This window comes from Colossoma macropomum, unplaced genomic scaffold (assembly GCF_904425465.1).
Source record: "Colossoma macropomum unplaced genomic scaffold, Colossoma_macropomum, whole genome shotgun sequence".
Classification (NCBI taxonomy): domain Eukaryota; kingdom Metazoa; phylum Chordata; class Actinopteri; order Characiformes; family Serrasalmidae; genus Colossoma; species Colossoma macropomum.
In genome coordinates this window covers 8,319,717-8,344,009 of record NW_023494807.1, presented here as the reverse complement: position 1 = coordinate 8,344,009, position 24,293 = coordinate 8,319,717, and the positions used below count along the sequence as shown (strand labels likewise).

At 39.5% G+C, this 24,293-nt stretch overlaps 2 protein-coding genes across 3 annotated transcripts; both read right to left on the bottom strand.

Moving 5' to 3' along the window:
- On the bottom strand, positions 1-10,719 carry LOC118796891 (low affinity immunoglobulin gamma Fc region receptor III-like). Of its 2 annotated transcripts, none has more exons than XM_036556039.1 (6): positions 10,507-10,719; positions 10,385-10,420; positions 9,066-9,365; positions 6,540-6,806; positions 3,575-3,877; positions 1-1,596 (listed from the first exon to the last, which is right to left on the bottom strand). In XM_036556039.1, the coding sequence occupies exons 1-5, from the start codon at positions 10,529-10,531 to the stop codon at positions 3,582-3,584; spliced, it is 924 nt and encodes a 307-aa protein (XP_036411932.1). In that variant the 5' UTR covers positions 10,532-10,719; the 3' UTR covers positions 1-1,596; positions 3,575-3,581. The 2 variants fall into 2 exon arrangements, with proteins under 2 accessions (XP_036411932.1, XP_036411931.1); XM_036556038.1 differs by having other exon boundaries at positions 3,579-3,877; positions 10,507-10,717.
- Positions 10,720-14,143: 3,424 nt separating this feature from the next.
- Positions 14,144-24,022, bottom strand: rabgef1l (RAB guanine nucleotide exchange factor (GEF) 1, like). The gene is made up of 9 exons (XM_036556037.1): positions 23,881-24,022; positions 22,112-22,313; positions 21,081-21,250; positions 18,450-18,622; positions 17,768-17,849; positions 17,417-17,549; positions 17,104-17,195; positions 15,671-15,927; positions 14,144-15,359 (listed from the first exon to the last, which is right to left on the bottom strand). Exons 2-9 carry the CDS (start codon positions 22,288-22,290, stop codon positions 14,913-14,915), a joined length of 1,533 nt encoding a protein of 510 aa, XP_036411930.1. The 5' UTR covers positions 22,291-22,313; positions 23,881-24,022; the 3' UTR covers positions 14,144-14,912.
- Between the last annotated feature and the right edge of the window lie 271 nt (positions 24,023-24,293).

Below are 24,293 nucleotides of genomic sequence, written 5' to 3'. Positions count from 1 at the left end.
TAGAAGCAAGGTAATATGTTTATTACTGATAGTCTGTAACAGTCATGTATGATATACATATTTAAAAAAAAACAGTATTGCTATATGAGCTGTAAATCAGGCAATTGTGCATATGTATTAAAATCAAATAAGAAATATGATCTTATGGTCTCCACGTCTGTCCTGGCAAAATGATACAAGATGAAACATGCAATAGTAGTGTCTCATTTAGATGGAGAATCATTTTTATATGGCTTCAATCCAGTTGAAGCAAGAACAGACCTCTGAAGTCATGGGTTAAATCAGATCATAAGCTAATGCTAGCGCTAACTGGTTAATGTCAGATGAGAGACATTGATCGTCTACATGAGGTGAATTACCTTCTGCTCAGTGAATGATGTTGGAACATGTTAGCTTGTCGAGGTAACATTGAGAACAGAGAAATGTCTTTTCTCATTTTAGCTAGGTTAGCCTAGCCACACTGTTACTTCAGACCTCTCAGGCATGTCTGTGTTACATTAAGGCTCTTGTGTTTCGTAAAAATGTTAGCAAAGTAGACTAATATACAGCAGTAAAACAGGCGCTGAGCTGCCACTTTTAGGTACACCTACCTTGTACCTCGGAAGACTTGCTAGCCTAAACAAAGAGACGTCATTTTTGCAAATGTCTGAACGGTATCAACCTTTTCAGTGTTAACATTTAACATTTACAGCTCTACATGTGAGATTTTGACCTTGAAAGAACTTCACACCAACTTTTGACAGCAGTATTTATGTAACACCGCTAGCTGTTTTCTATACTAGAAAAATGAATGCTCTGCTAGAAAACTAGCATAGACCAGCATGGCTCATCACCAGCACAACCTGCATCTGTTGTGTTTTGATGCTGGTACACTGGTCAACCAGCATGACCATGCTGGGGTGACCAACTAAACCAGAACCAGCACAGACTAGCACGAAATGCTCGCTGGTCTCTGCTGTTTTATCAGTAGGGTGGCGTTTTCAAAAATCACTTCCATCACATCCTGTAGTAAACGAAAATGTTCCAGAGCCCCCACGGCATTTTATCGTGCAAAACCATTAGCCTGCCTCCCTGCTAGAAAAAACAGCATAGACCAGCATGACTGGTCACTAGCAAAACCAGCATATGTTTTGTTTTGGATGCTTGGTGACCAGCATAATCCAGCATAGACCAGAATGGAATGCATGCCGGTCTGGGCTGTCTATTTCAGGGTTGTTGCATGTGTGTAACATATTATTCATATTCATATTCATATTTTGGCTGCTAAACAGCCTCATAATCCAAAAGATCCAGTGACATTAAGGGAAGAAAATGCATGTAGGACAAAACATATCAGGTTTGGAAAATTTTTGTTTACCATAGGCGCAATGTCAGCGTTTTTTCTAAAATGTTATTCAGACGCAGAGTTCTTAACATGGGCAACACATCGACTACAATGTATGACTTCAGAGGTCTATTAGGATCAGATGTAAGAAAACATCATTTATAGAAGGGGCTCTAAACTCCAGTCCTGTGTGGCCATAGTGCAGCTGATGAACTGGCTGAGAGAAAGCCAGCAGTTGAAATCCATGGCACGTTCCGGTCCGAGACTTGGCTCTAGACAAAAAGACACAGTCATTAAATATCAAGGTGAGCTCCTTTATTTTTTTTTTGCTGTTTGAATGTGAAGGTGAACCTAAAACTGCCCATTGTTTTACCTCCTGAATGTTTCTCACATAAAGGCACACAAGAATATCAAACCAGGGGTCACAATTTCCACAACACGGACAAAAGCATTTTTCTTTGGGGACTATTTTGCCCTACATTTTTAAAAAAAGGGTTCTTTAGTAAAGAAATAGTTCTGTATAGAACCATGCATACTCATAGAACCATTTGCATTCTAGTTCTTTGCATAGTGAAATAGATCTTCAGAATGATGGAGAATCTGTTATATATAGTTCTATACAGCTTAACATTGTGAGAACAGCAGAACCCTTTTTGGTGCTATATAGAACCATTTTTAAGAAGGTTCAATAAAGAACCATATACAACACATACTCCATCAATCTGAAGAATGTTTTCACCATGCAAGTAACTATTTGAGCATGCAAAGGGTTCTTTGAATGTTCATGGTTCTATATAGAAGTCAGAATTCTAAATAGAACTGTTGTCTTTACTGAAGAGCCCTTGAAGAACCATACTTTAAGACTGTACAATGCCCTCCATCATGAATGGGTTTAAAAATGTTTAAAATCTATGCCAAAATCTTCTCAAAACTACTGTCAAACAATGTCTCGAGCATCAGACGTCTGGTTCCTATCACCACCACAGTGAACAATTCCTGCTTCTCTCGAACTTCACACCTTTAGATTTCACATCACATCACTCTAAATAACTGTTTACATCATGTTTACATTAATTATACAGATTTTAAAACTGTGTGGTTCCAGTTTAAGACCTACCATGTTGTTCTAGTCCCCAGTGTACACTGTGTGTTTATAGTGAATTAGAACTCACACTTGAGGCTGAGTGGTCTTTTCTTGGATTCTGCTCTACTGCATTTACTTCCAGCTCTAATCCACCACATCTCATCCAGGTAGTTAATATCTCAAAAAGAGCTCTAGTAGCTGAATGAGTCCTTTACATCTGAGGCTTTCACTGCCTTACTGTTTAAAGTTCTCATCCCTTTCTGCTGTTTTAACCCTTCACATGGCCAGGGCTGGCCATCAGGCCCAAAGTTTTATTACATACTTCTATAAACTAAGAATAGCTCAGTCAGTTTGCACTGAAGTCCTTGTAATTACTGAATAATAAGTCTTAGTATGTAACAAGCCTGTGATTTTAAGGGGTTAACTCAACTCATTCACTGTGGTCTAACCCATATGTAGTCTCATTTACCTGTCACCCCTTTCTGCCATCTTAAAGGGGAATTCCACCAAAATTTAAAGATTTCTGCATAGTTTAATCGTCAAGATATTCAGTCATTCAGAGTGGTTTGGTGTCAAATAGGTTATTGTAGAGAAATGTACTGACTCAGACTTCTTTACAGTGGTGGTGATGGGAACCAGGGGTGATGACCATGGTCTGCAGCACAAATATAGCCATTTTATTTACTATCTAAAACCACCTGAACCTATACGTGTCTTCTGAGATTAAAAAATAATCTGATTTTTTTTCTTTGGGTGCTTTGTGAATGGCTTTAAAAAAACATTTAAGCCTAAAAGCTGATCTCAGAACTACCATACAACAGCGTCTCAGGCAACACTGTGAATAATTCTGTAAGTTTCTCTACAACGAAGCAATTCACATCAAACCTCTCTGAATTATTTTGTTTATTTCTTATTATTATTTAATCCTGCAGAAATTTTGAGAAATCGGTGGAATTCCCCTTCAACTCAAGTAATTCACTGTAATCTATGTAAGGGCTGCGGGTGCAGCAGGTCATAGTACGTCAGTTAAGAGGATGTTAAGTGGGTTTCAGTGTAGAAGTGCATCATATTGCAATACTCTCCAACGACAGCTCTTACATAAATGAGGCATAAGTTACGTATGTAATGTGTTTTTACATAAAAATGCCAAAATTTTGGGCTCTTACCTACCTTTTAGCGCTTGTAATCATCTGGCCTGACCTCCAGGTTCACCTGCTCACTCACTCTTTCCAACTGCAGAGCTCTCACACGAACTCTGCAGGAGTAGAGCCCGGCGTCATCTTCTTCTATGAATGGGATGAGGTATGTTTCGAGGGGCCCCAGCCTGGAGCCATCTTTCAGGAGGTAGTAGTCTACACTCAGGCCTTTGTCTCTTACATTTAGCTGGGTCACACACCTTATGACCACCCTTTCGCCTCTCTTCACCGACTTTTCTGGCTCAATTTCCACCACAGGAGTGTTGAGTTTATCTGTGATCAAACAGGAGATGATGAGCGCTGATCTGTTATGATCAATATATTAAAGGAATGCACTGCTAACAGTGAACAACACCTCACAGGGCAGATTAGCACAATGCAAATTAAATAATGCTATCTGGTCCCTAGTTAGGTTGTCATGACAACAAATTTTGAAAAATGAATGAGTTATTTGTGTCCATTATTGTGTCTATTATTTTCCTATTACGTAATTCAGTAAATGAATGGCATATATCACATTAACATACAAGACCTCCTTTAAGTGAATCCGTCTTCAGCGCATCAAATTAAAATTCATTTCAAGCATTTGTGCCTCCTAAAGTCTAACAACAAGTGAAGTGGCGCGACTGTCCAATCATTTATTTAACTATTAAAAAGGGGTGATTTAGTTGTATAAAATTCAAAAGAAAATAGTTTGGCTTGATTTTATGCTTGACACATAACGTGTAACAAAATAGGGCAGCTTCAACTCACTGAAAAATGTCTTAATTCTGATTTGGTGAACCGTGAACAAAGGACTTTTATTATTACATGTTCTTAAGAAAGCACGGGCAGGGTATTGCATCCTAAAGAAAACCCCAAGTGACCCTCATGGTGCAGTGCCACCAAAGTCATATGGTGTAACCACAGGAAAACCATGAAAATGTGTTATTATTATAATAATTTTTATTTATTAAATGGATTTCATTGAATAGATTTTCCTTCCATACTTCTGATGTTTTTTTTTGTGAAACACAGTATCAGGGAGGATCTCTGAGCTGAGAGTTTTCTCTCCATGATAGGCAGGCCAGATTACTGCACGGACTTATCTGGGCTGAAGCCCAGGGGCCCTGAGTAATTCCAGGCCTCTGATTGGCCCTTTTTTATTTTTACTTTTCCCCCTACCCAGATTGACGACAGACTTACCAATCAAATTAAGCCAACTTCGTGAGATAATTAAATTTAATTTGTTTTCTCTGTGCTGTCGCTGTATTATAATCAATGAATTTATTACGCTCTGCCTTCTTTTCTAAGCCCTCCAATCACTGCACGGCAACCGCTGCTATCCTCCATTGCCTCAAGCTCAGTTTGTTATCAGTGCACCAGTGTTTGATGTAACTGAGGGCGGTTAAATGTGAGATGCCGACCCATAGAATGTGTCACTTTCTACCGTCATCATCATTGGTTTTCTATGAATTTGGCACTTACAACGCTTTATGACTACAATGGCTGAAATGGGCTTTGTGAAAGTGTCAAGGCAAGCATCTAACATTACTTCAATGAACCAAAGGTAGGACAAAAATGGACCATTAACATTTTTGTATGCCCGCCGTGGCAGTATGCTTCACCTACGGGTCTGCAAGTTCGTAAAATTGTGTCTACCAAGTTAGCCTAGCCACTGTTTCACAGGCCTACCCAAATGTTTACTTCTTCCTACACCTCTGGATCAGTTTGGTGCAAGTATTAAATCTTGACTGACTGTGGCTTTTAGTGGTTTGGTTCTGTGTATAAGTTTGATGAGGCTAAAACTGGCTTCTTATTTGCCAGCTTTTTATTTGTATTTTCCGTTCCACTTCAAGTGGCGCAGCAGTCACAGGGCTCAGAATGCCACAGCGGCGCCATTTAGGTGGCTAAATTCAGCTTTGTTTAAGTCTCTGCATTAATGGAAAGATGATGAATGGCTGGTGTGTGCACTTTCATTAAAAATAAAGCTTTTGAGTCTTTGGACACTGTATCTACAACCACAGAGCCCAGGACCACCTGTAGCCCCAGGTCCCACAAGCAGGTTAAAGCACTCCTGATGATTAGTGATGGGAGGGGGAGGTAAACATGATATTACTGGTTAGTCTTATACTTCCCTGCTCTTGATAACAAAATCAACAATCAGAAGACATTTTAGAGGTGGGACCAAAGTCATTACATTTTGCTGTAAGATTATGCGAAATCATGCTTAATATGATCAGGGACAGGATAAAAACAGTCAGCTTTGATTTTAGGTGGACTTTACATGTTAAGTATTCCTTTAGCAATTTAACAAGGATTCCTCAAATGGGGTTTCTCGTTCTCCAGCTGGCGAATGAGAAGCGACTTCAGCCTCGTAAAAAGTACAACATTGAGAGACGTTTTACAAGAAACTGTTCTACTTTTGCGGAAAAGTTTCCAGCTGGTGATGCAAGAAAAGCAGCTACAGCTGAGCTAAAGTGTAAAGCAGAGCAAAGTGAGTCTGCTTTTTTGTTTGTATTGTATTTTTAGCCTGCACTGGGACATTAGCACGTACTGAGACACATGTACAGCCAAGATGGTCAAATGAACTCAAAATGTTGTGGCACCCAATTAGGTTTGATTTTTGCTGAAAGGACAAATAGGCTCTTCTTAACATGTGGGTTGCGACCCCTGCACTAGCTTTTAATGTCGTGTGCACGCCACAGATTGTCTGGGCGCTGCACTTTCGCACTTTGCAAAGTTACGCCTTTTGTGTTCCGTCAACATTACGCTATCAATTAAAATTTAGAAAATCGATTTTTGACATTTGTGCATTGATTCAGAATCATCCACATTCGCATCGCGATGCATCTACGAATCAATTTTTCCCACGCCCCTACTGTACACTGTTTATCCTATGCTCACAGGAATTACCTCTGTGTTGGGCTGGATTTGATTATGAATAATGTCTTACCTAACACAGCCACATAAGCAGGCAGGGACTGGGCAGAGTGATATTCAAAACCCTGGACCCACGTGGCTCTGCACCAGTAACTGCCCTTGTCCTTCAGCGCGAGTTTTGGAAACACCAGGTCTTTGTCCTTCAGTTTGTGGATCTCAATCCCATCCTTATAGAAGACCACCTCCACCAGCACGGGTTCATCCCGAATGCGACAAGTCAAGGTCATTCTTTCCTCAATGAGTAAAGGCTCAGCTGGGATTCGCAGAAGGGCCCAACCACCTAAAGATCAGGGAAAAGTTACACGACAGGAACAATAAACTCTCATTATACAAGTAACACGAATAACACTGTAGCTAGGACACATATCAGTGAAGATAAAGACGTCCATAGAATTAATCAAATAAATGTAGAAGTCCTTTAAATTTACATTTGAGTGGAATGAAAAAAGTAGGTCTACCTGTTATAATTGTATGTAAGCATCAAATATAAAGTGCTGTGATATTCATATGGCATAAGATTTCTATGTGTGTCAGATTTTATAATATGCTGCCACTTCTTGCATTCTGGCCTAAAACTAGAATTTGACATGTCATTTGTTATGTTTTCATTTGTCCATGTTCTCTTATCACAATGCCCAGGGGGCATTTTGCAAATGGGTCATACTACAGAAATGTCCATTTTTATGTCCCTAGCGTTTAGAGATATATTACACTTAAAAACATGTTAGGGTTAAAATGTATTTATACTTAAAAATAAAGCAATAAGTTATTTTAATAATTACACCTTCTTCAGCCATAAATTTAGCAATATTGTTTTTTTTAATCAATTATCTAGAATTCCAAGCACCACAAAAGTGCTTGTCCCCACAGTCAAATGTAAAGGCTGAGGCCATATTTTGAAGAAAAAAAAACATGTTTTTCTGCAATTTTAACTACAATAATCTATACATGACTATGAAATATATAAATTAAATGACATAAAGGAAACAAATGACAAATAAATAAATATAAAATATATAAAGAAAGTTGTTGTCCCCAGGAGTCGTGTCACTGGTGTTACTGCGTAACAAAAAATCTCTTATTTTGAAATAAAAATCACACTGATGACATCACTTGACCTCCTTTTACCTATTTTCTGAAGATCTATGAAGAAAAGCTCATGGTGAGTCCACTATGACTTTTCAGTTATCAGAGATTTTCTCATTTAGCTCATGATTTCATATGAAGCTTTTAGTTGAAGTCACTGGTGTGACCTACTGTATTCTGAGGTAATTGGGAACAAATAGAATACAAATGGATTAAATTACATATTTTGGATCAAAGACAATGTTCTTTTTTTTTCTGGAGATCTTCTGATAAACTTTAGTCTATTAGGCGCTGAGTTAGCTCATGTATAATCTGATTTTGGGTCGTGGGCTGGAGGTTAGTGAACCATCCTTGTGACTGAAAGGTTGCCAGTTCGATCCCCTCTGCCAACAGAACGTGACTGCAGTGCCCTTGAGTAAGGCACCTAACCCCCAACTGCTATGGATAGGGCTGCCCACCGCTCCGGGCAAGTGTGCTCACTGCCCCCTAGTGTGTGTGTGTTCACTAGTGTGCATGTATGTGGGTGTTTCACTGCATGGATGGGCTAAATGCAGAGGTCTAAGTCCTCTGTGTGCAAAACACAGTAGGCTAATGGTTCTGAATTAAAATTAGATTTCTGCAGGTATGTGATTATTTAAATGGTTGTGTAAACACTATACTCTGATTTCTGAGATCAGAGTAAGGTCTAGAAATTAAGAAATCCAATAAAGAGCTGGATTTTAGCTCAGTAATCAGATTTCTCAGTGCATGTAAACTCATGTGTGAAAACAGATGGTGGTAATAAGCGAGCAGCGCCGCCATGACACGCAGCAAAACACTTTTGGAGCAACGCTGAAACTGAAAACATGCTTGATGAAATGAAGGATTTAAATATTCTTCATCTTCTAGATGGTGTATGTTCATATTTTCAGGCACAGTGGTGCAATGTTTAAAAAAAAAAAAGCAGTAGCATGAAGTTTGAGTTTTACATTACGTTTACATCACGTCTTCTTCTGCGAGTTTATTGGCTGGTTGCAAAGCAGAAATCTGATTATTGTCTGACTCATGTAGACCTATTACCCAAGTGCATGTAAATGCACTCAACGTCTATTATAAATAGCTTTATATCAGGGGGGCCAAAGTGCACTGTTTGTGGTGGGCCAAGGGCCAAAAAAACAAATAAAGGTCAAATCAGGTTTTTGAAACACATTTTATAAAACTGCACCATAAATTGTTACTACAATTCTCAAAGTACAAACTTTAAAGGGAAATAAGAATTGAATGAGTTGTAGTATAAGAATATGTTTGCTCTCCTATTGGGTGATGGGGTGGGGATGGGGTTGGGCTAAGTTTCTAGAGGGCCAATCAAACATCCTCATAAGCCCAACTTGAGCCATGGCCCACGTTTTGGGCAGCCCTGATCTATGTTTAATGAAACTGAACTTGAAATAAAGTGAACAAAAGAAAAACTTACCGTCCACATGTACAGTGAGTGGCTCGCTTGGAAGTGTCTGCACTGAATAGGGCCAGGTGTCAATGTCCTTCTCTCCATAACAGGTATAGTTTCCTCCTTCCTGGACTTGAGCCTTTTGCAAGCGGTAAACATCGAAGATCCCCAAAGACACCTCATTCTGGAACCAGTGGTACGTCCATTTGGGTGCAGGTTGATCAGGTACACTGCAGGTGAGTTGGACGTCTTCCCCTGAGAAGAGCCGAGCCTCCCCCATGCTCACCTTCACTTTGGCCCTTATTGGAAGAGGGGTGGGCTTTGGCTCTGCAAGAGTGAGGGCAGGGTTTGTTAAAGGGAACCTAAATACATATTTTCTTTCTAATTAGGTTAAACTTGCTTTGCACAAAATACTTATATGCAAAGGTTTGGTCAAATTCCATGTTTTGATGATTTTGTGAGTGAAAGTAAGTTAACAGCAAACACACCTCTGCACATTTAAATGCATTAATTTACTGCATAAATTACTGTTTATTTTCTAAATTTAACATACAGGGGGAAATGTGGGCTGTGCAAAAGTTTTGGCACATTTTATTTTATTTTTGGCAAGGTGTTCAACTCGGCAATCAAATAACAATACTGCACTAAAATTAGTAGAAAAAGTCTTTGAAGAAGATGTGTTATCATGTTCGCTTAGAAAATCAACAATATGCCACTTCACAAGGAGCACACAAACTTTTGCATTTGACTGTATGCAAAACTGTATGATTTGGATGGATTAAGGCATTTACATGACCAAACAAAGTTAAATAATGTGGTCAAAGTACTGCTGGTCAATGTTTAATCATGTCACCAAAAGTGTTGTAATATGTACAACACTTGATTATGATTATGTAGGCATTAGAACAGTTTGGTAATTCTTATACTGCAGTAATTATTACAAGTTAAAATATTGCAGTTTTAATTTTTCCACCAAAATTGCTCAGCCTGAGTTGGGAGTGGTAACATGGGCTACAAAGTAATGGCATTTACTGTTCTAGATGCCATGTTTGTCTCGACAGTTTTGCAAAGAATCATTTCTAAAGTTGCATTCAAAAGTCCTGAGGTTAAAGTGGACGTCCACCAATTTTTAAAAAATTCTGTAAGATGTAAACAAAGTCATTCAGAGTGGTTTGGAGTGACATGCTAAGTCAGAATTGTTCACAGTGACAGTGATAGGAACCAGATGTCTGAAGAGTTTAATGCCTCTATTTACTGACTTAAAACCATAATAATTCTAACAACAACAACAATAATAATAAAATAATAATAATAATAATAATAATAATGTCAAACGTACTACATACCCTCAGACTTGACATTTGCAAGCAAGGTTAAAATGGCTACAAAAAGAGAAAAAAAATGATTAGTCTTCAAAACCACATCAGACTTCATATGCATACCCATCTTAATCTTTGCTGTCACTCACCAATAGTTCCAGGTAAGACGTACATGGTGCTGGTGTTGCTGTGCTCTGTGATCCGTGCAAAAGACTCTAACCCTTTGTATGGTGAAAGGGATCCAGAGAATTTCCTCTTTTTTATGCTTAGAAGGCATAAAAACAGGAAAAGAGCACTTGCGTGTCTTCCTTTATGGTGAAAGTGGTCGAAGATACGGTAACCTGCAAATGCAAAACAAACGAGGACCCGTAAATGGCTGGAAGCACCAGTAACTGCCCTTGTCCTTCAGCGCGAGTTTTGGAAACACCAGGTCTTTGTCCTTCAGTTTGTGGATCTCAATCCCATCCTTATAGAAGACCACCTCCACCAGCACGGGTTCATCACGAATGCGGCAAGTCAAGGTCATTCTTTCCTCAATGAGTAAAGGCTCAGCTGGGATTCGCAGAAGGGCCCAACCAACTAAAGATCAGGGAAAAGTTACACGACAGGAACAATAAACTCTCATTATACAAGTAACACGAATAACACTGTAGCTAGGACACATATCCTGCACTGAGTGAAGATAAAGACGTCCATAGAATTAATCAAATAAATGTAGAAGTCTTTTAAATTTACATTTGAGTGGAATAAAAAGTAGGTCTACCTGTTATAATTGTATGTAAGCATCAAATATAAACTGCTGTGATATTCATATGGCATAAGATTTCTATGTGTGTCAGATTTTATAATATGCTGCCACTTCTTGCATTCTGGCCTAAAACTAGAATTTGACATGTCATTTGTTATGTTTTCATTTGTCCATGTTCTCTTATCACAATGCCCAGGGGGCATTTTGCAAATGGGTCATACTACAGAAACGTCCATTTTTGTGTCCCTAGCGTTTAGAGATATATTACACTTAAAAACATGTTAGGGTTAAAATGTATTTATACTTAAAAATAAAGAAATTTATTTATTTATACTTTCAACTAAAGACCTGGAAATGGCTGGAAGCATGAAATATATTTTTAGTGAGCTGCAATCACAACACATCACAGAATCTGCTTCACTCATTCATAAACTTTAATTCTCAGTATCGGAGGTTTCACTGGGTAAACGGCTACAAAGCCATTACAGAATGTGCAGTCCTTGGGCACAGTCCATTTAGGGTGCAGTAACATATGCAAGGGCTGCAGTTTGCATGCGGCAGTGACATTTTTGGGAGTCACCATCTCACTTATTTACTTATTTATTTATTTAAACATACATATATAGTTCAGGGACTACAGCTATCATGAACATGTCCATGCCTTTAAACCACTGTTTAGGTCGAAGTATCATCAAGATGGTCAGAATGGAGTTCAATCAGCTCCCAGAGCTAGAACATGATTAAATATCTTGGATACATAAAAGGGACTGTCTTCCTATGATTAAAACAAACAAACAAACAAACAAACAAACCAATAACGGAGGCTTTCTTAAGACAGTACGGATACTGTAACTGGTAGTAGGAATCAAACAGCAGTATGTCAGTATTCTGGCAGAGGTGCAGTACTTTCACATTCATACGTCTAAAGTTGCAACTATCTGGGATCTAAATCTGCTTTAAAGCCCTAATCATGAATAGCCTTTCCTACTCAAACAGCAATAAGGTTTCAAATGGCCATCAACTTTAATAATAAATTACAAAATAGTAGTGTGCAATAGTCAGAAACCACCCTTCTTTACTTAATTTCCAGTCAAAACAGCCACTAAATAGAAATAACAGCTGGAAATACTGTCAAATTTTTCAGTATTTAGTGTCCACTCTTTGTCTTTATTACAGGTTCCATTCTTTTCAGGTCACTCACTTTCAGTTTCTCAAAGAAATCTGCAGCCACACCTCCTAAGTTCAATCTTAGAAGTTGGTGACATTTTCTGCTCCTCATGATCCGAGTAATCCCAAACATTCAGTGATGCTGAGGTCTGAACTCTGGTGGTCAGTCCATTGTTCTGAAAACATTAGCAGCTTCTTTGTGTTTTCCTACTTTTCTCAGTAAGGGCTTCCTGACAGCATCACATCCTCTCATTCTTTGTTAGGAGGCCCATTTTCTCTGTAGCTTTCAATTTTTTTTCAACTACAGTTCTGGAAACTCTTGTTTTTTTTTGCCCCACTTATTTTTCCTTTTGAATTTCTCTTTCTTAAGCAAGATTATCTTAAATGTAATCTCCTCAGAAATATCTCCTGAAAGTATCCCCTATAACTTGTACTTATTGGCTGTTCTGACCTGAAATTAAATGAATGAAAAGTGGTCTATGACTTTTACACAGCATTCTCTCTAGCACTAATGGCTGGGCAGCTGTGTTCCTGACCAGGGCTTTATTGATGTGACATTGAATTACCTTTAAAAGAAGTCAGAAAGTCACTATTTAACATCCCAATGTTGGATGTTATTGTACTTAAGTTGTACTGCCTGTACACCGTAGTGTCCATCAACAGTCTGCATGCAAACCATATATTCCTTGAATTGTAACATGGGTATGAGCTGGTGTTCAACTTGTTCACAGTGCATCATTTCATTCAAAATGTTAGTAACATAGCTGACATGTTAACACAAAGTTTTACCACAGTAACCACATTGACTAAAAATCTAAATTCTCAGTTGCTCTGATTGTTCACATTCAACCAAATAAATATCAAAACTAAAAAGACTGTGGAGTGATTTGGTTTCAGCGGAGCCTAACTTCATGACCACAAACATCAATTAAATACTCTAATAAATAATATAAAATGCATATAAGACTAAATCCCAAGTGAGTTCACTTGCCTGTACAGAACAGCAAGGAATATCCCTGATTAATACCCAAAACCTTGCTAACTTTTCATCCATGTTTCCTACTGAATAAGAAGTAACGACAAAAATAAATCCATTTCCATTTAGGCTGAGACTTTGTGAACTGAGGACTGAACTATATATACTTTATATTAAAAGTGCATAAGAATGGCTACTCCGACCTGCCTTCACTTAAACAGAGTGAAAGATGCCAAGGACAGAGAGGATGATGTTAAGAGAGCTGGCCAACACTTCACTGAGCTAAGACCAAACTGCCACTGTTGCTCCCTTCCGGTCACAAGGCTGTTACATGGTTAATTATAACTGACCTCTGAAGTTGTGTGTTACTCTGTAGTTGGTGTCGTGCCCATACTAGCAACTCCAGGTCTAAGCTGGATTTCCCTATGGAAAAAATGAATGGTATTTTTAAAAATTGCCACTATCATTTCCTGTGATTAATAAAAGGGTTCGAAAATAACTATGATTTATCCTGTGAACATATTCCCACTAAATGTCACTGGATTCTCTGAATTACAAGGTTGTTAATAAGCTAAAATAAGAAATTTGCTAATGCGAGCTAATACTGCTGCACACTGAATTGACATGGGCACGATGCAGACCACAGAATGACACATGACTTCAGAGTCTATGGGCAAGTCCACTGATTTTTCAAGGTTTTTGCATATGCCAATCATTGAGATGTAAACAAAGTCATTCAAAGTGGTTTGGTGTGAAATGGTGGATTATAGGGACTCAGATTTCTTTACAGTGGTGGTGACAGGAATCAGGTGTCACCATAAATACAACACAAATATGGTCATTTTATTTATTGTCCAAAACCACCAGTGAACCTACATTTTATATGTGATGTTGATAATAGTAAAATAGTGGTACATCTGAAAAAAATATATTTTCTCTGGGGAGTGATTTGCCTTACAATGCTCCATAAACAGATTTTAATAAATTAACAGATCTGATCCCAAAACTATCTTAAAACAATATCTAATAACTATTAGTGGACCAGGTGGACGTCTGGTACCTATCACCATCACTGTGAACATATCTGACTTAATAAGTTTCTTGATGATGAAGCATTTCACACCAAGTCACTCGGAATGGCTTTGTTTACATCTCAACCATTAAATCATGCAGAAATTTTGAAAAAGAAAAATCGATGGAACTCCCCTTTAGTAAGTTCATTAGGTGTCCTTATTACCATGTGGCTACCCTTAACAAAACATTACTTACTGTTGTGGTTCAAGTAATAACAGCATATTTAGTTTATTGCTTGTTGCTCATTGGTAATTTCTATCTGTCCATCTTCCTAATGAAAGATTTTTATGTTGGTGGAAAACCACATTAACTATTCAGCTTCTGATGAGCCTCGGACTGTGTTGGCCAGCTCTATCACAATAAAAGCTTTACTTAAAAGTGTTGAGAGGAGCTCAACTATAACAGAATAATGTGCAAATACTTTCCCAAGAACAGGAAAGATGAAAAAGGTAGATTAAGGGAGGAACCATCACCCATTCCAAAGAAGCCTGCAGTCAGCAGGGCCCAAGCACTGACGGGCAGAAAGGTTAAATATTAACAGTCAGTTTGCCATTTGGTGTGGTTGGGTCAGTGGGAGGGAGATTTGGGAGCTACCCAGCAAACACCTGAGGCTGTAGAGGAGGGGGCAGCCCCTCGCTGTCGACGTTGTCCGAATCAATGGCGGACGATGTCGTGGGACGCGTTTCCAAATGAAGTCCTTCCAGGACGTCCTGCACTGAGTGCTCCACACCGTCCTTCCACTCAATGAGGTCATTCTCCAGCCTGTGTGCCCCCTCTAGAACTCGCTCCTGTCGCGTCTCCAGTCCTGTCAGAAGGTCCAGCGGTTTATAAGTCTTTGCCACGGCAGTGCTGTGGCCACTCGCCGGTTCTCCTCTGGGGGCGCTGTGTGATGAAGAGGAGGAAAAGCTGGACGAAGGGTCTCCAGGGTCCCGCACCTTATTAGGAGATGGCTGGCCAGACATATAGAGCTCAAAGTCCTCTGGACTTAGGTTCAGAGACTGGGCATCCAACTTCTCTATGAAGGCTACCGCACAGCACTGAGAAACAAAGAGAAATCAGAGAAAGTCATGTAGAAATGCAATGTTTAGGCCACTTGGGGGGCCTTTAAAGGTGAATTTTAAAGGTGGATTCCATCAGTTTTTCACAATTTCTGCATAATTCACCCACTGAGATGTAAATTAAGTCATTCAGTGGTCTGAGATTTCCAACTTTCCCTTTGGTACTGAAAATATCAAAAATGTACGCTTATTAAAATATTGTATCAAAGTTGGGAATTCCAGTATTGTGAAAATAACTGTTGTCATGAGTTGTAAAAGTACAAAAAACAACGTTTAAGTTGAAGACAGACCAGGTTGGTGAAGTAGTACCCATCCTCTCCGCTCATGAGACGGCTAGGGTTGCAGAAGCGGGTGATGTACTGTATGTTGGACTGTAGGCGGGGCGGGTTGGCCTTCAATACAACATAGATGAGCGCTGGCAGGAAGTCGTCAGCAGAGGCAGCCTCACGCTTGCTCCGTTTGATAGCGCTGAAGATGTGCTTGCTGCACCTGGTGACATAGCCCAGCTTGTCCTTGGGGACTCGCTTTGAGTCCATCTCAATGATGTCTGCAACAAGAAACAAAAAATATGACAATAACAAAAGCAACCAAAAAAAATTATTGAATGTGCGCATGACTCCAATGATAAAGTACAGTTTGAAGTATTAAATGTAATTGCAAATCAACAGCAAAAAGCAATAAGGCGACAGAGCTCATGAGTAAAACCATGAAAACAAACGCTCTGAGTAGCAACCAAACACAGTAGTTATTGTCGACCTTGGGAAGCCACTGACACACACCTAGATATGCCAGCGCACACATCTCAAGAGTGTTGTTGGAACAACAGTGGAAACTATTAGCTGCTTCAGAGTCCTATTTCAGCTTTCTGACACCCTGTCCTAAAAACCAAAACATCTTGAAAGAAGACAGTGCCTCTGGAGATGCCTATGAACATTGAGCATCATCGGAACTGGGAAACCATTCTGCGAAACCAGAAACAATAACTTGGTTGAACCAGCCAAGACAATGACTAACATGGGAATATACAAGAAAGGTATCATGACGTATGTGTCCCGAATGTGAACAACTTCACCTCAAAGATATTTATAGAAGGCTAGACTAGTTCAGTCCAGGCCTGGGCAATATCCTAAAATAAATCCTAAAATTAATCTCTTTCTTGTTAAAAAATCTGAATCATCCCACATAGCTGTCCTATCCCAGGGGGTTGTTAAGGTGCTGCTAGACCGTTACTAAGGTATCCCAGGTGGTTGCTAAGGTGCTGCTAGGCTGTTACTAAGCTATCCCAGGTGGTTGCTATGGTGTTGCTAGGTTGTTACTATGACATCCCAGGTGTAACGGAATGGCTCATGGAATGACTCAGTTTACAGATATTGCACATTCCCCCCACTCATTCCTATGGAAAATAAAATCATGAACGAGTGCTGTATGAACACCATCAGTCAAGCAACTTATTCAGGAAAAATCTTCAAGATTTCATGGTTGTAACTTGAAAGCTGTAGGAAAAGCAGTGTTGCAAATTTGTGACCACAGAATTATAAGAACAAGAGATCCAACTCAAGCCAACTTAATTAAAACCTCTTTCACTTTACTGTTTTATGGCACACTAATTACCAGACACCAAGAAAAATTGTATTAAATTATTTTATTAAAACACCATCGCCATCTTTGCTGCATTGTGCATAATAAAACACACTTTAGTTGAAAAAGAACAAAGTTGCCTTACCAGTTATGGCCTTATCTAGACTGTCTGACACTGCAGGGATCTCTTCATTCAGCGGGACACACAGCATCTGAACGGTGACCCAGTGTAAAGCCCTGACCACACACATGCACACACTCTTTCACTGAAAATACAGCCTACATGGTTTTCAGCAATGAAGAAAAAAAAACATTTACTAACCTCAATAATTTAACAATATTATAATCTCGTCAAAGATGAGGAGCGTGAATGCTAAGCTGAATCATTCAGGATCTTCATGAAGGTAAGCCTGTCACATTAGTGTGTACCTGTAGACTGCTGACCCATGGTGGCCTACCTGATTCTGTTCTGGATTGCCAGGTCCTTGACCTCATCATCTGCGGACTCAGGGCAGAAGGCCTGCTCATACAAATGAAGCATTAGGTACTTCTCTACTTTATCCATTATAGCCTCCACTCGATCTGGGGTCCCTGGTCAGCACACACATAAAAACACAATGTTAATGTCCCTTGGAGCCACTTGCATTTGTAAAACCTTGTACATGAAATACCATAAAATAACAAATCTGTTATTTAACACAATTTAGCAATCATTCTGATTAATCTGGTTTAGCTCTAGCATAGTAGGAGTGAACCGTATTGACCTTTAACTTCAAAGTGCATCAACAAGGGGTCTGACTGTTACGTACCTTTGTAAAGTGTGTTTAAGCGATCAGACAGGTTCTGGTAAAAGTCTTGCACTGATTCTGAAAGCTCCTCAGCACTAAGATCCTGAAAGAAATAGCAGAGCAACTCAGGTCAACCGTTATTACTCAGCATCACAAACTAGTAAGCTGATAGCAGGGCTGTCAAACTCAGGTCCTAGAGGGCCACAGGCTTGCCAGGCTGCTGAAGAAGAAGCCAGCTTAATCCTTGTAGAAATTTAGACATGAAACCACATTTGACACTGTTTTAGCCTGGACTAGTGCATCCCCTCTCTGGCGGCTGACGTCCTCCTCCCGCCATCACTCGCGTCCCTCGGCGGTGTTCAGGGTTCGGGCCCTGCCTTCCTGCTGGCTCTCACAGCTGTCATTGTGCCCAGGAGACGGGCGCATGCCATGTGTTACCAGCGTTTAAAAAATTTGTGACATTAATAATAATCATGATAATAATAATAATAATAATGATCTATCCGGTAATTTATCGTGTAAATAACTGTAACTTTGACAACCTGAACTTTTATATAACGTTTTTTAATCGAGAACATACCCACAAAAAATACTCAATGCATTTTTACTGTGTACTCAGTTAGGAGCCTGTCTCTTGAAAGAGGTTTTCTGCTAACTGGGACCATAATTGTGCATCAACATAAAAAGTTGCAAACGAAAGTACCTTTTTGTAGAGTACATGTTGACAGAAGGCATGACACTGTTTAAAGATCTCTCGTCCAGGCTTCTGCAGGGTCTTCAGAAAGTCGATGAACTGTCTTGTGGCTTGGTCCGACTCAAGAGGCTGCTGGCTAAGAGAGGCGGCGGGGGCCGACTGTGTCTCTGGAATTGTGGCATCTGGGGGAAGAAGATCCAATTCATCCTATACTGCTTTGACCCTCTAGTTACTCCATACTGCCCTTTTCCTTTCGGTTGAAAAACTGTGCAAATGTTTTTGTCACAAGGCCCTGATCTGTATACTTTAATTTGCGCTTTTTTCTGGGAGGGCTCAGTGAGTCTGGATGTCCTCTAATCTATATAATACAGCACCTAAACCAAAAAAACTGCTATACTGCACAAAGCAAATGTGCCAACATGTTACTAAATGTTCGACAGGCTGACATCAGCTATAGTGATTTGCTTATATTACTTGTTGCCCTTCAATAAAAACTGTGGTTCAAATATTAAAATGCAAATACGCTGGCCGTGGTGCAAATACATGAAATGGGCCATTCTCACAAAACAGGCTCAAACCATATCCATAAATATTTAAGCGTTTAATCATCACACAGATAAACAATACATATGTACTTCTGGAGGTAAACCAGAGGTCTGTTGGGGAAAAATTACCTATTCATACATATTAAAATATCAGAAAATATTTCTTTATTAATTTTAAGTATATTTTATAGTCTTAGCCTAATTCTCATTACTTAATTACAATGTGTCCACATGTCTGTTTCTCATTACTGATACATTCATGTGCAAAATTTTGGGCATCCTTGCTTAATTTACATGTTTTGTTGATTTTTAAAAGTGAAAATAAGTGAAAATACCCTCTACAGACAACACACTTCTGCTCATTTTAATGCACAATTACTGTTTATTTGCTAAATTTAACATACTAGTAACAGATAATAAATTGAAATTAAATTAAATTAAATCTTTAAATTTTCCTCATAAACTCAAAAAAAAGCAAAACAGCAAAATGTGGCACAAAAAAAAGAAAACCTTAATATCTGTCAATGAGTTGCAGTAAAGAGATTTATTTGCAAAAGACTATGATGTGCATTGTAAGAATATACAAATTATAAAAAGAGAAATATTTGCAGATAAAATATTACTGTGTTGCAGTAATGATAATGTGTTCATTTAATTTGGAAAATGTAACAAAAATAAATTTGAAGTCAAAGATATCATTCAGTTTTACTTTCAATTATATAAACAAACATCATTTTTGTTTAGTCATTTGAATTTTTTTACTCTGGGTGCCAATATTTGTTATATTCGTGCGAATAATCCGAATGTGAGATAAGCAAGCATGAGACAATAAGCATTGTGACACATTAATAATTCTGAACGCTACAAGTACTTTGTGAATGAAGACATATGACCCAGCACTATCTAGAATGGCCCTAGTAGTGTCAGCATATCCCACCACCCCACATGAGTAAGTTTTGTAAGTTCCTTTTTCCCAGAAGCATGCATTGTCCCAAAAAAACACATAAAAACAAAAAACACAGGAAACAAAAGGGTGTGTTCAGATCAGCACTGCAACAAAAGGTCATAATGCTGACAAAACAGGGTCATGAACTTCAGTTTGCACCCACCATTTCCCTCAGTGCTCTTGCGGAATAGAAACTGAAAGCAATGTGACTTTCCAATAACAGTCCTACAAAAACATTATCTTATTAAACAATTCTCTCTACATCGATCAGGTATAACATTATGACCACCTCCTTGTTGTTGTAGTCCATCTGTTTCTCTGCATACTTTGTTAGCCCCCTTTTACCCTGTTCTTTAGTGGTCAGGACACCCATGGACCCTCACAGAGCAGGTACTATTTGGGTGGTGGATCATTCTCAGCACTTCAGTAACACTGACGTGGTGGTGGTGTGTTAGCGTGTGTTGCACTGGTACAAGTGGATCAGACACAGCAGTGCTGCTGGAGTTTTTAAACACCTTAGTGTCACTGCTGGACTGAGAATAGTCCACCAACCAAAAATATCCAGCCAACAGCGTCCTGTGGGCAGCGTCCTGTGGGCAGCGTCCTGTGACCACTGATGAAGGACTAGAGGATGACCAACACAAACTGTGCAGCAGCAGATGAGCTATCGTCTCTGACTTTACATCTACAAGGTGGACCGACAAGGCGGGAGTGTCTAATAGTGTGGACAGTGTTTAAAAACTCCAGCAGCACTGCTGTGTCTGATCCACTCAGACCAGCACAACACACACTAACACACCACCACCACATCAGTGTTACTGAAGTGCTGAGAATGATCCACCACCCAAATAGTACCTGCTCTGTGAGGGTCCATGGGGGTCCTGACCACTGAAGAACAGGGTAAAAAGGGGCTAACAAAGTATGCAGAGAAATAGATGGACTACAGTCTGTAACTGTAGAACTACAAAGTGCACCTATATAGTAAGCGGAGCTGATAAAATGGACAATGAGCATAGAAACAAGGAGGTGGTCATAATGTTATGCCTGATCGGTGTAATTTTTTAAATTAACCCTGCTATCAAATATAAATGCTTAAACAATATAGTTTATTTATGGTATGGTTTAAAACCAATGGCACTATGCACCTACCTTTCCCCAGGCTTGTCTTTGAAGATGAAGTGAAAAATTTCTTCACTGTAGGGACGGTGTGTGATTTCTGACCAGTTCTCTTCTCAATTTTGCTGAACTGGGCAGTGGAGGTCTCTGAGTGTGACCCCTGGTGACTACTCGCATAGGCAGCGTCTTCCTCTCTCTGCAGCCTGGGTGATCATCAAGAGAGCATTTTGCACTATAATACACCAAATAAAGTCTGGCTGATACAAACATTCAGTTGAAAAAGTGATCAAATATTCTGATATTCGGTGCCTTCATCTGATGCAGTTATATTTACAATGGCTCTGGACAGTCCAGGCTTGTGGTGTGGCCCTAATTAGGCCTATCACAATTATTCCATCCACTGACCACAATTATTTTCCAGCAGTGACACTGAGGTGTTTAAAAGCTCCAGCAGCACTGCTGTGTCTGATCCACTCAGACCAGCACAACACACACTAACACACCACCACCACATCAGTGTTACTGCAGTGCTGAGAATGATCCAACACCCAAATAGTACCTGCTCTGTGAGGGTCCATGGGGGTCCTGACCACTGAAGAACAGGGTAAAAGGGGGCTAACAAAGTATGCAGAGAAACAGATGGACTACAGTTTGTAACTGTAGAACTACAAAGTGCACCTATATAGTAAGTGGAGCTGATAAAATGGACAATGAGCGTAAAAACAAGGAGTCATAATGTTATGCCTGATCGGTGTATAATACTACACCTTGCTACACTGTATATTCACAGTGCAATCTATCTCGTTCTGTTTCGTGCCACTTTTTTATTTGTTGTTATTTGTTGTCTGGCGTGCTTGTGCAATACATCCCCCTGTGTATTTCTATTCCTCTATATATTTTTATACGTAGAAGCTGCTGTAGTCTAAGAATTTTATTGCATTGTTAAATGCCCTGTATTCTGAAAACTAATGACAAATTAATCCTGAAAACGTTTTATCATCAGGGGTAACAACAGGCAACCAACGTCCTCTACAGCCTTTTCTCAGTGCTGATCTTTAACTCACCTCTCTGCCAGTGCCCGGTCCTCTTCAATCTGTCTGGCCCGTGCATGCTGGTTCTCTTCCCGCCAGCACTTGGAACAGAGGCCATTCCAGGCCGGATTTCCAAAGAAACTGCAGCCTTTCTTACATTGCAAGTCTGACGGATCCACATGGATGCCCCTATGCTCTGAGCGAGAACTCATTCTTCCCTGCTGGTCAGGCACACCTGCAAAGGGCAAAAGCAACTTACATTGTGGGCAGTAGAAATTTGTGACAATACATAATGAGGTAGAAATATCAAGCTGGAAAATAATATGACCAAGTAAGAACAATTCTGTACTGTACTGTAGTGAGTCAGGCAGCACAATGATGTCAGATTCATATCTGTACCACACAGATGCTAAGATTTGACCCATATTTCATACCAATATTTGATGCTGTATTTATTGTATTCCAGAAGAGCAGAAAGTTTAGGTGCCAATGGTTTACTGTGCTAAAATATGCATTTTTTTCAATATTACTCATTTATTGCATATAACCCTTAAGGGAAATAAAGATTATATTTCCCAGAAATGTGAATCTTGGTAGATGCAGCCCCAATTTCTACATGCTATACGTTTAAGTATGGACATCCGCAGATATGTACACAAACATTTATTGGATATCGGCATCGGCCCACAATTCCCACACTGGTAACATCTCTGCAATCTATTTTTACTCATCATCACTAATCAGCAAGAACTGAAGGGGAATTTCACTCACTTTTCAAATTTTCTGTATAATTAAATGGCTAAGATGTAAACAGGAGTCATTCAGAGTGGTTTGGTGTGAAATGCTCAGTTCTTACAGACACAGAATTGTTCACAGTGGTGCTGATGGGAACCAGACATCTGACAATTTTAATGCCTCTAAAAGCTCGCACAAAGTTATTACATGAAATGGTTCTGAATACGAAGCCTGATGTCTGAGACACTGTTTTGCGATAGTTTTGTGAAAAGTTTTAGCTTAAAATGTATTTGAATCCGTTTATTTTAATCCATTCATAGTAGAGAGGTACATGCCAGGCGTTATAAGTTAAAATAGTCCCCAAAGCAAACCTTTATTCAGATTTTACCATTACTAACATTCCATATAAAAACGCAGAAGACGTGTAGCTTCACTGGTGGTTCGGGATGGTACATAAAACGGCTATATTTGTGTTGGTTCCTATCACCACCACTGGAAAGAGATCAGAGTTTCAGCTAAGTTTTCAAACCACTCCAATACTATCAAACCACTCTGTTTCCATCTCAAGGACTGAATTATTCTAAAAAATGGTGGAATTCCCCTTTAAAGCTTATGATGAGGTTAAGAGGGCATTGCAAACTAGACGTGGCAAGATGAAATAATAATAATGACGATAATAATCTATAATTGAACATATTACTCTACTGACAAGCATCACACTGCGACTGACCGTTGACAGCCAAAACAAACCCACAGCTAGCGTCGGCTACCACAGCTACATCCAAGGATAAGTAAGGACAAATTTACACATTTGTTTAAAAATTCAAATGTCATCCAGCTAGAGAGGGTAGAGACTTAGAGAAAATCATCTTTAGTTGAGCAGCCGGGTTTTATCACACGGCAGCTCAGAAAGCTGCTCACATAGACACAACTTTAACTTACTGATGTAAGAAGCGAACATTAGCCAGCTAAGCTAACGTTAGCTCACTGATGTAGTTACTGAACTAGGTTAGCTAATTGACAGCGAAGGCCAGCGAGCAAACGACGGAGGTTTCTCTCATATTTACCGAGAAGAACACCGCTAACACGGTCAGTCCGTCCTGCCCGGATTCATACACTTAAAATAATCGTCCGAATATCCGAAACTGGCGATTAGAAAGTCAACACACTCGTTAGCTGTTCGTTTCAGTTTCCTAGGCGTAAACTCGGTGTAAGCTGTCAAAATAAAAGTCTCCATTGTAGCCGTTATGAACGGAGCCCCGCTGGTGACATCCTGTATAAATAAAAATAATGCGCGGCCACGACATAGTAAAGTGTGGAAACGAGATCCTAATGCGTGGCCCCGACTTAGTAAGCCATAATCTCGTTCCCACGCCTTACTAAGTCATGGCCACGACTTAATCATGTCATTCCCACGCCTTACTAAGTCGTGGCCACGCATTAGGATCTCGTTCCCACGCATTAATAAGGCATGGCCATG